Source organism: Lynx rufus, unplaced genomic scaffold, assembly GCF_022079265.1.
Source record: "Lynx rufus isolate CCGP_SWC_20201006 ecotype Redwood Valley unplaced genomic scaffold, mLynRuf1.p SCAF_46, whole genome shotgun sequence".
NCBI classification, from domain to species: Eukaryota; Metazoa; Chordata; class Mammalia; order Carnivora; family Felidae; genus Lynx; species Lynx rufus.
The window spans coordinates 601,975-616,021 of NW_025814863.1; the positions used below are offsets into that span (position 1 = coordinate 601,975).

At 46.4% G+C, this 14,047-nt stretch overlaps 1 protein-coding gene across 1 annotated transcript in view; it reads right to left on the bottom strand.

Annotated features, from left to right (window-relative positions):
- The window catches only part of AFF2 (ALF transcription elongation factor 2), a 306,688-nt gene that overhangs the window by 129,423 nt on the left and 163,218 nt on the right, over positions 1-14,047 (bottom strand). The window contains exons 5-6 of the mRNA XM_047098309.1: positions 13,045-13,081; positions 12,703-12,754 (exon numbers count right to left, since the gene is read on the bottom strand). Coding sequence (XP_046954265.1) covers positions 12,703-12,754; positions 13,045-13,081 — 89 coding nt within the window. The remainder of the gene's footprint in view (positions 1-12,702; positions 12,755-13,044; positions 13,082-14,047) is intronic.

Here is a 14,047-nt window from a genome sequence, read left to right on the forward strand (position 1 = left end):
TTACTAAGTCACTGTTACAACTACGCGCTTATATATTTTGATATACAGTATGTTCTACAATAGTGTGTCTTCTGAGATTTCTTTCTTATTTTTAAAACCTATTTAAATGTTATTTTACCTTCCCTCCCAGCAAAAACAAGCTTATTTCTCAAGGGATTCATAGTCAAGCCTGATCATAATTAAAGGCAGAGTCTGAAATGTCTTTTTAGACCAAGGAAACAGAAGCATCAGGAATGATTTGCCCAGGCAAGGGAATAGAGTGTTTATTTCACAGAATGGCGGGGGCTAGCCCATGAAATTTTATTCATATGTTTTCTTATTCAGACGAATCCCCTTATGCACGCATACAGGAAAAAAAAAAGAACTCAGAAAAGGATTCTGTTCTATCTGATTAGAACACTGCCGACATGCTTGTTATGATATTTCAGGAGTAGTTATTCATGTACATGTGAACCCAGTGGTCCACAACTAAGACTCAGGAAATAAGCCCAGTGGCGATTTTGCAAAAGGTGAGAGGCTGTCCTGGGAATGGGGGCGGGGCGGAGCACGTCTTCGATCAGGCTCTGGTCCTCTGTTTTCCTCTCTGCTATGTCTGAGGAGGTACTGTCATTTCCCCAAACAATCGAGTTCAGGTGGATTCTGGGATGAGTAATTCCATGGGTAGGTAGGAAGGCCAGGGTTCAGGGATCTCTTATCGGAGTCGGCCGGGCCTGGGTTCCAAGACACGAACCACCGCAGGGTGACGATTCAATTAGCTAGTGGATATCAACACTCGGCACAGTGTCCGGCACTTAATAAGTGAAGCTTTTATTTTTAAAAATAACCACAGAATTCAAAGTACAGCTGTGGCTGTGATAAGATGCTGTGATGAGCTCTGAGGAGGGGAAGAATGTGCCTAGCACCGAAAGTGTGTGCACACAAGACACTTCAGCCATTTGCCGTTTTTATCCCCAGGGGCTGGGGTATGTGGGTCAACAGAGGAAAGGTTCGACGTCGTCCAGGTTTGCTAGTTCTGGAGAGGTGGTGCCCCAACTGGGAACCTCTGGTACAATTCAGAGAATCGAGTGCAAAGCTCAGAGCACTCGGTAGTGATGACGGTACTAAGCGTGAGCATAATGAATCACAGCCATTAACGTGTACCGAGGACTTCCGATGTACCAAACGCTGCGATCGGCACTTGAGCCGCTTAGTCCTGCGACGTAGCTGCTATTACTATCCCCGTTTTACAGATGGGGAAAACTGAGTCACAGAGAGGTTGAGCAACTTGCCCCAGATCACCTGACTAAACAATGGTGGAGGTGGGATTCGAACCCAGGCGACCTGGCTCCAGAGCCTGTCCATTTCCAGCTCAGCGCTATACTGCTTTCCATGCGTGGATTGAGGAACGGAAGAATACAATATATCAAGATGTTTGTAGTAATTGACACCTTCTGGATCCTTCCTGCTTTCTGGGTCTTTTTACCTACCATTCACCCGATGACGTGGGCTGGCTACCCACTGTGGAGCAGGCCTTGGAACCAGCTGCCGAGGAAAGGCAGGCGAATCCACACCACCCCTCGCCTCAAGCAGCTCGAATCTATTACGTTAAAGGTGCTACCTGGGGCTCGACAGTCCTCACGAGTGGAAAGTCTGCTGGTCAGGCTTTCCTGGACATTCCTGGGGTTTGGAGGAGGGATCACGATCGAATGTGTCTTCTGTTCCTCCACGTCCCTCACTCCCAGCTACCTGACACTGTCTGACAGGTTTCGTGTTGGATATCTGTCGTGTGGGAAAGAGTCTGCCGACTTGCCCGGAATGAGAGTGTCGCTTCTGTCTGAAACTGCTCCATCCAGAGAGTTCAAGAGATGTTTTCTACGCATCGTGTAGGAAAGACACATCGAAACCCTGTTACGAGCGTGTCAACAAAGAAATTCTAAAAGCCCGGTCAAACAACCAAAAAATTCCTGTTATGGAACCACAGACATAGCCCGCAACTGATTATAAAGCCAGGCTCACCACGAAGGGATGGAACATCCCTGAAATTTCAAACGCCTCAGCCCCTCATTTTCATCAGAAGTGAGACACTCACTATTGCTCGTTTCATTTCCCCAGCTCGGGAGCATCAATATGATTTCATGCCCTTTATGCCACAGGGCAAATCGCTGACTACTCGCCCTCTTGATCCGAAAGTCTGTCGTGTGGCTGTCCTGCATTTCCCTACTGCGCCGAGCCCTGGGCACAGCCATCTGTGGTTTGGGAGTGGCTGCCACTTGGACCCCAGGACCCCTGAGGTTTGTCCGGGAAGGACCCCCCAGAAGTATCTTTCCTAAGTGTCTCTACGCGGTTCTTGTGCATCTTGGCTTCCCGCCACCCTGAAGTGCATTTCAATTTCATGCAAAAAACAGCTTTGCTTCAAACCACGGCCACCTTTTATGTTAAAAGAATCCATCAAGACAGAATCTTTTGGTGCCCCCCCCAAACTCTTTCTAGCAGATGGAAAGGCAGATTATTTCAATGAAGAGGCTGTCGCTGACAATTGCAAGCAATGTTTTCTCAAAGTTCATAGCAACGGTGCACTTTTACGATTTCTTAGTGACTGGCAGGATCTAATCTTCAAGGCATGGTGACCACGATAGCATCCCCAAATTTTAATCCAGGAGTAAAGGTCAAGGCAGATCACAGTTTTCAGGTCCACTTGAATCTCCGAAGAAGAGAGCACCCCCCAAAAACCATGAAGATAAAGGGCTGACCTAACGCCAAATCGCATGCACTAAGACAGTGAGGTTATAAAGAGTATGCGATTTGAGGGGAAAGTTTGCAAATTTTTCTACAAACGCTCAAACTATCACTAAATTGAATAAATGATACCTTGGGTGCGAGTAGGTGGGTGGGAAAACGCACTGAGTCTTGTCAACGTGGTAAAACATTCAGGAATGTGCTGGGCATAGCTAATCTAACCAGGGGAAGAGCGGTACACACGGGGATTGATTTTAGGTCAACTGCTCTCTGCCAGCATTGGGAATCGATCCTTTGATTCAAACCACATCGATACCACACTTGTGAGAAGTAATGGCGGATATTAGCAAAAAGAGCACTCGACTAGGACTCGAGAAGGTTAGGACTAAGCCTTGCAACACTACGAGTTGTAGAAGCCTGGGCACCTCGCTCAAACCACCCGAGCCCGACTTGCCTGACTCCTAATGTGGGGACAGAAGTCATGCAAATAAGTGCCTACAATCGGCTCCGTGAGCTCATCTGACAGCAGCACAATTCACTGCAGAATCTGAGGAATAGCGACTCTTCGTTTTCTATCTGATGAAGCAAAGGCTCAGGGAAGCACCGAGTGATGTCATGAAGTCACGTGGCAACGATTGCGACAACCGGGATTTGAACGTCCCATCTCCCGGCTCCCAGGACTGAGTAAGAGACCACATGTAACAAATGTAACACATGATTTCAGGGGCGCCTGGGTGGCTCAGTTGATTAAGCGTCCAACTCTTGGTTTTAACTCAGGCCAGCATCTCACGGTTCACGAGTTCAAGCCCCACCTGGGGTTCTGTGCCAACGGCACAGAGCCTGCTTGGCATTCTCTCTCTCTCACTCTCTCTCTCTCTGACCTTCCCCTGCTCATGCTCACTTGCTCTCTCTCTCTCACTCTCTCTCTCTCTCTCCCAAAATATATAAATAAACTTGAAAAAAATGGAAACAAAGCCATTAATGACTGTTCAACTGAAATGTGATACAGGTATGGCAGGTACGCTATAAGAAATGAAAGTTTGAGTCTCATAATCCAAGAATCCTAGAGTGAAATTCTAGCTCTTTCACTAACTAGGCCCACGATCCTGCGCAAGCCATTCACCTGCTAAGAGGAAATCTCCTTCTCCGTAAGGTCGGTTTACTCTTACACAAGGGCTGGAGGATGAAAGGTGGTGCATGGCGGGAGCAGACAAAGGGCACAGGGTCCCTTGGGACACCAGGAAAGCCCGGTGCCCGGCATTAGCTCTAGCAGCGGCTGGGTGGCCGTGGCTGTTTGGGGTGAGAACCTTCAGAGGACACGCCTGGGAGCAGTGGCAATGACGGCAGTGGCGGCATCAGTGACGACAGGCGTACGTAAAGTGCCTAGAAGTGGGGGCTAGAGTTACCCAAGCGCAGTGTTCCTGTGCGGTTTCTATGCTTCCTTTCTCGCTGTACCACATGATGTATGAAACTGATTTTGGAGACACCTAGAAAAACTCTCTCAGTTCCCAGAGATCCTAGACAACTTCTAGATATTATGAGTACTAGGGCCTTTTTGGGGGGGTGGATTTCCTCTTGAAGGTCTAGAAATACTTCAGGTGGCAAATCATTACCTTCCACCCCCCACCCCGGTTCCCTGTCTCCCACACTGCTCTCTCAGGCACCGTGGAACCTGAACGAAGGCAGTGTATTAAGGTTGCACTGGTGGGTCCTGGGTGCCAAGATCCCAGGGGGTAGCCAAGAAAAGACACTGTGTTCACTTGGGTTTACAAGGCATAACATCTCTCTGTCCCTCTGTGCCCATCTTGGCAGCATATTTGGAGATGTCAATCAAAGAGCTTGGAGAACTTGTCCTGTTTGGGTCCTCATTATTGAAGTGGATGGATGACCCACCAAGAAAGGCATGTGTCAGATTTTTCAACTGATTTTACAGCTGTAATTGGGCACGCATCTATAGTATTCCACCAATTCTACCAATTCTGCGTCAGGAAAGCAGAAGGGCTATTTGTGAGATGCTTGACAGGATGGGAGAGAAGAATGAAAATAGTTTACGAGCGGGGTGGACATTCCTTCTCAGCTACTCCAGTCTCAGCTGTGCTGGTTGGTTGGGTTTCTTTTCCATTTCTAGGAACGGCCGAGGGGCTCACGTACTGTGCTGCTCTGCCTTCTGGACCTGGAAGATTTGTGATGCGCTCCAGCCCTGTAGCCATCTGGGGACAAGGCAGCGTGTTCTTTTCCTTCCTTCCTTCCTTCCTTCCTTCCTTCCTTCCTTCCTTCCTCCCTCCCTCCCTCCCCTCTTTCTTTCTTTCTTTCTTTCTTTCTTTCTTTCTTTCTTTCTTCTTTCACGTTTATTTATTATTGAGAGACAGAGAGAGACAGAGCATGAGCAGAGAGAGGAGGAGACACAGAATCCGAAGCAGGCTCCAGGCTCTGAGCTGTCAGCACAGAGCCCGACGTGGGGCTCGAACCCACAAACTGCGAGATCGTGACCTGAGCCAAAGCCGGACGCTCAACCGACTGAGCCACCCAGGTGCCCCCAAGGCAGCGTGCTCTAACGGGCATGCGGAACTCTGGCTTCCAGTCCCAGCTCCCCCATCTGTAGCTGGAAGACTTCGGGCAAGTGTGTTCCCCAAGCTCAGCCTGGTTTCTTTTCACCTGTGGCTATCTAACAGGACTGACGTGAAACGCCCATGAGGCTAACGCATCGTGCGAAAGTCTTTATGGTAATCAATCACGGTGGGATTATTTTCAGCATTACTTCTTTCCCTCCCAGTTACTGTTGAAAACGTCAAGGGGAGTTTGGAAATAAGCCACTGGTTGATCACGCTGGGAAGACATATTTTTTTAATTATTCCACTATGAAAGACATAAAAGCAACGTTTCAATTGTCAACCACGTTGGCGAGCAGGAAGGGTGATGGCTGAACCTCTCATGAAAACGGACCTAAACATCAGTTGTCTTCTTTTTGCTTTAATAGGGGAAAATGGAGATTTCTGGACAGAGACGCTGTTCCCACCACAGGTCACAGAAATCAACCTTACTAAGTCCCTTAGAGGCACGGATCCGTCTGCCTCTCTGAAGGGAGCATCTTCCAGGCATGATGACACAATTGAGCTGCAGGACCCGAGCTGAGGACAGACCTGTACTTGCCTACGCAATGCCCACGTCCACACGGGCAGTGCATGCGAGACCCGACTCAGGGACGGTATTAAGATCGAATGCGCTCCCTGATCTAAACCAAACTGACGGCGACCATCCTGGCACGCACCTGCGGTCGGTCCAGTTGGCCTAATGCCTGGGCAAGATCACAACTGACTGGAAATCAGTAGGGCCATCTCCCAAGTGTCCATGAGATGGCTTCAGTGGAGGTTAAGGGCACATGCTCTGAAGTCTGTCTGGTTCTGGCTTTGTTATTTTGGCTCCGTGGGCAACTCACTCGATGCCTCTGAGTTTTGGTTTCTGCCTCTGTGGAATATAACGAGGTGACTGCCACAGGCTCATTATAAAGGGACCAAGCGCCCGGCACATAGTGGGCACTGAGTAGATACGGGTTGGCTGAGGCACTGGTGTTATCAGTGTAACTCTAACCTTTGCTAACCTGGGAGCTCCTTCAGGGAGGGGTGTGTGGTGATTCATCCTCAATGTACCACAGAGCTCCGCCTGGAGCTTTACGGACTAGGGGCTTAATGTGTTTTTGCTGAAAGGGAACCAAAGTTTCAATGAGTGAATACATATTGCTGCAAACCAGGTAGAAAAAAAGAGATACTTGACTTTTGTCTGAGAGAAAGAGAGAGAGAGGTTTGCCTCTAATGACAGATTCTCACAATCCACCAGAAGCAGATGAACTTGGGCACACATACAACACACAGATCAACTCTGATCTTTCGAGATTTATGCCACCTGAGCAAAAAAAAAAAAAACAAAAAAAACAAAAAAAAACCCCACAAACATCTGTGTTTTGAGCTTTTGTCAGGCAAGTAGAAACCCACAGCTCCCGCTGAAGGAGCCCTGCCTCGCAGTCTTGGGGCCTGTCAAGCACCAGCAGCTTCGGCCCTTCTCCACGCGAACACTCCAAATGCCAATATTGCTTGTTGTCACATTAGCCAATATACGATCCTCAAAATAAAATCCTCTTGATGTCTGATTACTCTTCTTAAGGACCTCATGCTGATTCATTTCAAACTGTGAATTACCTTTAATTCACAGCTTGAACAGGCTGCCAAATTTGGTTTTCTCTGCTCCCAGGTGGCTGTCCCTGATGTGGTGGAGGACGTCCAAAAAAATATTAAGTCCTTAGGAAAAGTTGGCAAAAGCCCCGAGATGCAGGGCACACAAGACAGGTTCAAAGCGAGAGTTGGCATACGTCTCGATGTGAAACCCGGAATGGCGGGAAGCGGTGGAGCTCATCGAGTTTACCTGTTTATCAGGAGAGTTCAGTTGGGCTCTTGTAAGCCACAAACTGATCATCTACATCCCCCAATTCCAAGTACCCAATCACATACTCTGAGTAAGAATTCATCTGATTAAGAAAATCACAGCCCTTTTTTCCCCCTGCCTCATTACACAGGCGCTTTGCTACCAGAACTTTATCCGGAAAGCAGACCGAACATCTACTTATAAAAGAGTATATGAAATTGCCACCGATGTGGACTAAGGCTCCACAGTAAGCCCAGGCCATTCTCGAATCTCAAATCACATTCTCAAAATGAACATTTTCTTTTAAGTTTACGTATTTATTTTGAGAGAGAAAGAGAGGAAGAAGAGAGAGAGGGAGACAGAGAATCCCAAGCAGACCCTGCACCATCAGCACGGACCCTGATGTGGGGCTCGAACCCACAAACAGTGAGATCATGACCTGACCCAAAACTAAGAGTCGGACGCCTAACTGACTGAACCACCCAGGTGCCCCAAAACAAACATTTTCAACGAGAAAAATTTAGGTAGGACGGGCAGGGTGGTGAATGTGAGGGTCTTTCTTTCTTTCTTTCTTTGGTTAAAAAAATTTTAAGTCACCTAAGAAATAATGTAATGCTTGTTAGTGGTTATAATGAACTGGAAAACATTCTAATAATAATAATCTTTCTATTCTCTATGGTAATGAACTCTTCCTACCACAAAAAGAAGAGTTTAGAAATAATGTTTTTTTGGGGTGCCTGGGAGGTTCAGTCGGTGAAGCGTCCAACTTCAGCTCAGGCCATGATCTCCTGCTCATGAGTTTGAGCCCCACATCGCCTCTGTGCTGACAGCTCAGAGCCTGGAGCCTGCTTCGGATTCTGTGTCTCCCTCTTTCTCTGCTCCTCCCCTGCTCTCAGTCGGTCTCTCTCTGTCTCTCAAAAATGAATAAACGTTAAAAAAAATTAAAAAAAAAAAGAAATAATGCTTTATTTCAAGCAATTTTGACCAGGTTTTGCTATAATTTATCGGGGACTCCTTCCCACTAACTTCAGCCGTACAAGTCTCCCAGGTTCAAAATGCCCAATGTGGTGTCCCAAATCCCTGAGCTCACGAGAGTACACGAAGAAGGGCAGCGTGGTGGGAGGAAGAGGCCTGCGTTCGGGCTCTCTTGCCAAGGAGCGGCATCACTCACTCGGCCCTCTGTGCGCTCACGGCCGACGTGTCCGTTCAAGGTAAGTGTGCACGGTTAGTTTGTCTTCACACTGGACTGTGCACACTTCACGAGGAGGGGCCGTATTTTGGCTTTGCTTTTCTCAACGAAACAACGGAAAGAATCCAGAGCCCCTCCAGGATGGCTGGCAAGCACAGTGAGGTGATGTGTGTCAGAACAGTGGGCGTGGGCCCTGGGCCCTGGCCTCGCGTGCACACTCAACAGCACAATGATTATTGCCCGAGACCCTCTGCCATTCTTGTGACGGTGTAATTCCCCCTCCTCTCAACTAGGGCTACATTCAAGGATTTGTTCATGGGGTGTACAAGGCCATCGCTCACAGGTAAACTGAGACTGGCCACAACTAGTCTGTGTCCACAACGCCTTTCCTCAGGTCTCTGGGTCCAGGGCTGGGAGGTTTTCAAACCTGTAGCTAACACAAGTGAAAGAGGCGGTTTTATGGCAAGGAAAGAAAAGCACTTTGGCTACATCTGCCTTCATATTGGGCTTTTATGGAAACTCTCCAGGCATTCAAGACAGCATGGCTTAAAACACAGGAGCTGCTTGATTAAAAGGGGGGGCTGGATGGTTTCCAACTGGACAGAGTCCAGACGCTAACAACCAACTATAACAAAGGCACTACATTCACAAAATTAGCTGACGTCAAGGACTGACAAGATGGATACCCTGGAGTTCCCGGATGCTGTCTGAAAATGCTTCTCAGGGCAACCGAACACATCTTACACGTTCCTATGTAGGATGGCTCATAAAAGATCAACGAGGTCAAGTATCTTTGTAAAGCCACTGTACCGACAAGGACTTGACAAGATGTTACACACTAGAAGAAGCAGTCCAACTCAACAAAGAAACTCCAAGTTCTTTGGGTTTGGTTTCAGTTTTCTCCTCCATCAGTCCTTAATGGCTTCATTAAGAAACTAGAAAGTAACGTACTGTCCAGTGTATACATCCAATCCCTGAATCTCATAATTGAAATAAATGGATCTTTCAGAGGCAGAATGCATATGGTACCACTGTACAAATATACAACTCTAGAGCCCCAAGAAATACAACTTGACCCTCATAGGCCCATGTCCCACCCTATTTTGGGAGATAGATCTTTTAGAAGCCTTGGGTGAGGCCTGTTCCAACACTCACAGACGTGGAGGGAAACAAAGACAATTGGCTTTTCTTTCCTCCAGAAATTATTTTTTAATTTTTTTTTGTTGTTGTTTTTAACGTTTGTTTATTTTTTTTATTTTTTTTTTTTATTTTTTTTAAAAAAAATTTTTTTTTTTCAACGTTTATTTATTTTTGGGACAGAGAGAGACAGAGCATGAACGGGGGAGGGGCAGAGAGAGAGGGAGACACAGAATCGGAAACAGGCTCCAGGCTCTGAGCCATCAGCCCAGAGCCCGACGCGGGGCTCGAACTCACGGACCGCGAGATCGTGACCTGGCTGAAGTCGGACACTTAACCGACTGCGCCACCCAGGCGCCCCAACGTTTGTTTATTTTTGACAGAGCTGGAGACAGAATGCGAGTAGGTTAGGGGCAGAGAGAGAGGGAGACACAGAATCCGAAGCAGGCTCCAGTCTCCAAGCTGTCGGCACAGAGCCTGACGTGGGGCTTGAACTCACGAACTGTGAGATCATGACCTGAGCAGAAGTCGGACACTCAACCGACTGAGCCACCCAGGCGCCCCACCTCCAGAGATTATTAAGGGTTAAAGGTAAAGTCATTTTTGTGTTGTTAAATCTAGTTACTAAAGAGTATAACTTGTTTAAAAAATATAACTGTTTACATTTGAATTCTGCCAAATATTTGCGTGTGTACCTTTACACGTATATGCATTGTTCATTACTTTGCTTAACTTCCCTTAAGGAACTCTATCTGTATATTTTGAAATAAAAATACATGCACCCCCATGATTTACACTCATATCCTCTGAATCCTAGGTCGGTGCTTCCCCCCGCCCCAGTACTCTAACTACCATGAACAGAGATGGAAACTCAGGACTAATGCTCTTGCCTCAACGGGCAGAGAGAGTTCTAGCCAGAGTGGGCAGGATATCACCTCATGGACGGACATCCCATAAAAAGCACTGTCTGTCAATAAGATCTACCAAGCGAGGAAAAGACCCAGTTCTCCAAAAGCTAGTCAGACCGCTGGGGTCAGGCCCAGAGAGAGCAGCGGCTGTCAAGAACACAGACGGAGCCTGGCTGGTTCCCAGGTTGCATTCGCACGTACTCGGATCAGTGTTCTCGAACCTGCTGCCCGTGCATGCAGTTCTTCCAAATAGTCCAGGCCCAAATGGAAGGTCTATATTTCTTCAGCTGGAGAAAAGAAGGCCAGATGAGGAAAACTAATAAAGTATTCCAGTAATTAAGGGATTCGGCTTAGAAGACTCCCATCTGTCTTACTGTAGGTGGTGACTGCGTGTCCAGGACGTTCGCCGGCCTCGGGAAGGGGCCTCTCCTGCAGGAGGGCCAGCTGAGGCGTTGTTTCCCACCAAACTTGGGCTACCCGTCGTCTGTCTACACACAGAATGTTCTTAGTTGCCGGGAGGATTACCCTGCCTGATGGAAAATCCTAGAAGCTGGCTTGAAAATCACACTGTAGTAAAATGTAGTAAAATATGGGAGTGATAGTACTGGCTAAGTGGGTAACTGTTTGGAAGCTAACAATTAAAAACAATTACCATCACTCTATCTGTCCCTTTGTTAAACCTATACCCTACCATAAAGAAGGGAACTTATTCCAGCCAAAGTCTGAAGGACAATGCTCGGTCTTTAGATCCAGCAGCCAAAAAGAGAGTGGCTCGTTCAGAAAATCGACTCTGTATCTTTTCAGTTTTACCCATGCTTCCCATAGAGAACCTCAGTCCTATTGAATTACACAGTATACCCCCGTGCTATGAAGTACTGTTTTCTGGAAATGCAGCCTCTAACTATAAATCACAATTGCTGAGTTTATTTCTGTTAGTTACAAACTATTGAAATATTGACTTTTATGGTCTGTATGGAAATCAGCGTATTTCACAGCAGGAGCCTAATACTCTTGCTTTAGGAGTAGGATCATTTTACAGTGGGAAAAAATATATTTTTTTAACTTTTTCACGTTTGGAAACCTGTGTTGATTCCGTAAGTGCTTGCGTGTGCGCATGCGCGCACGCCCGTGCGTGTGTGTGTGTGTGTGTGTGTGTGTGTGTGTGAATTTTACTGACATTTTAATGGGAGAGAGGTAAGGTAGGAGGATAAGATCTATTGTTTACTAGAATGAGAAGAGAAAGGGCAAGTCAAAATGCGATGAATGGAAAACACTGAAATGAACAATATCAAAAATGATTTTGATTTCTGTGTTTCCATCTAATTTAGTCTTTAATTCAGGGTTATAGTTTTTTCTCCCCTTTCTTATTTTTGGTCACTTCTTTAAATGAGAATTCTTGGTTGCTGAAATTGAACCTTGATTAGAAGGCGCAAATCAGGCCAGAAAACCAACTAAGAGCACTGGCGATGGGAGCTTTGCTGTCAAACGGAACCAGGAACGTGGACGTGCCATTGACTTTCGCAGAGCCTTGGTCTATGTGGGAGTCATTCCCAGTTGTTTTATGTAATTTTTCGTGATCTTCCAAAAGGTGAGCAATTCACTTCAAGTGTGCCATTAGACCACTTGAATGTCATAAATTATTTCATTTCAAAAATTTTCAAGAAGGTGACTATTACTCACATAGAAAAGTCGACTTTCATTTTCTATTATTAGGAATGAAAGAAGTTGTGAGAGAAATACTCCCTTGATACGTTCTTGGACAAATGGATATTACAAAATCTACAAGAGTTAATCTGAGGAAATTGGTTTCTCCATACCCCTTCTTCAGTTAACATTAATAAGAAATGAAGACGGCACTGAGTGAATCGTTCTGAACTTCAACCCAGAGCCATGTAATCTCTTATTCCCTCTCTTCCAGGCTGCCCTTGTTTGCATTTAATGTACAGTCCCCAGAAGACCTGCAAACATGGTTGCCGAGACGTGTCCTTTCCCCTCCCCAGTCGGGGTGTCGGAATGTTGTGTCTAAGGATGCCTGCAGCTGAAGTTACACAATGTTCAAACAACCAGTCAAGAATCATAGTTGATTTCCTACTCCAGGTACCAGTCCAGCCTGTATTTACATCATTACAGAGTCTAATGGTGATCTCGTTCAGTTTTACTGTGACTCGATTATTGTGGGCAATCTCATTCTCCTCCCTAACTGAACTCCGTATTATTAGGAGTCAAGGTTCCTATTGTCAAGGAGCAGGACAGAGAACAAGATTCGCTCAGCACCGAGGCACCGTTCCCTTGCCAGATGCCCCCGAAGAAGCCTGTTTTGGAAACCAAAGTACTTACGACTCGAGCGGTACTGACTTTGTAGAAGCTCTGCCGGTCGGGTCGCTCCACTCTGAAAAGAAAGGCACACACAATTACTAGCCGTGTTTCCCCCTGTCAAACGATCAGTCTCAATGCAACTGGTCTTCACACGTGCAGCCCTTCCAGTTACATGTTTTCACGGCATCCCGTCACAAATAACACATGAATAAAATAAAGGAGCCGCCTGGATGCATCACAGTATGACTTTTTGCTATTGTTAATCCATATTTTATGATATTAAGTAGGAATGAGAAGAAAGTGGGGGAGGGGGAGAGGCCATGAACGTTTGGACTGAGAAGAATTCTTTTTGAAAACACCTACTTTGTAAGGTGAATCCTGGGGTCAGATGTTGGGATTCCTATAAGGAAGAACACACATAACACAAATATTAGTTACAATGATACAAAGGGAACAGGACGCGTATCTGTTATCGTTGAAGATAGGACTTGACTAATGTTTGCACAAAGAGAACCACTGTTAACGATTCCAGTAATCCGGCTTCTGTGCAGAGCTCTATTCGAAGGATAAACATTTGCTAGTCGAACCTGCTGCAACATGACCATAACTGCCATTTCATCAGAACTGTAAGTTAAGACCGCTGTCTATTTGGAAATGTGTACAACGTGGGAACAAATGACCCACATGTGTGAAATTCAAGTGTTTAATTTCTCACTTAGCTAGGCAATGATGTCTCTAAGGAAGTAAAGGGGCCCTGGTTCAAACTAACAAATGATCATGGTTTTCGGAGAAGCGTAAACAAGACCGTAATTAATAGATGTGCTCGGTTCCTCCTTTTTATAGTAACCACTCCAGTTTTCTACCTTCGCTGTGACACGTGTGCGATAGGTGGGTCTCATTTTCACAAGAGAAGGGTTCTTAAGACTTCATTACAAATTTGGTGAAGTATGGGAAGCGATGTGAAATATGTCAGTGGAGCACATTATTTAAAGGGATTTGAATTTGATTTGAAAGGCATCCCGCACACAATTCATTCACTGTTTTTTGAGAAACGCAGATGTAGACACAGCGGGCTTTCGGGGAGCACGGCACACCTGTGTGGCGCCTGACGAAACTGGCAGGCAGAGGCACCGCAATGACGTACAGGGCGCGCACGACACCGTGCGGATGGAAGGGAGAATCCTGACTGCGAGACAAGAGCCTCGAAAGGGAGACCGTGAATTCAAGTAAACGCAAGAGTCAGTTATGTCAACCACCGTTGTAAGTAATCCATTCGTGAAGCTGAATCTTGCCACCCTATAGAAGAAAAATAGAATCGCAGCATCATTTGTCTTTGAGAGAAGCAATCAAGAACAGTAACACTGTC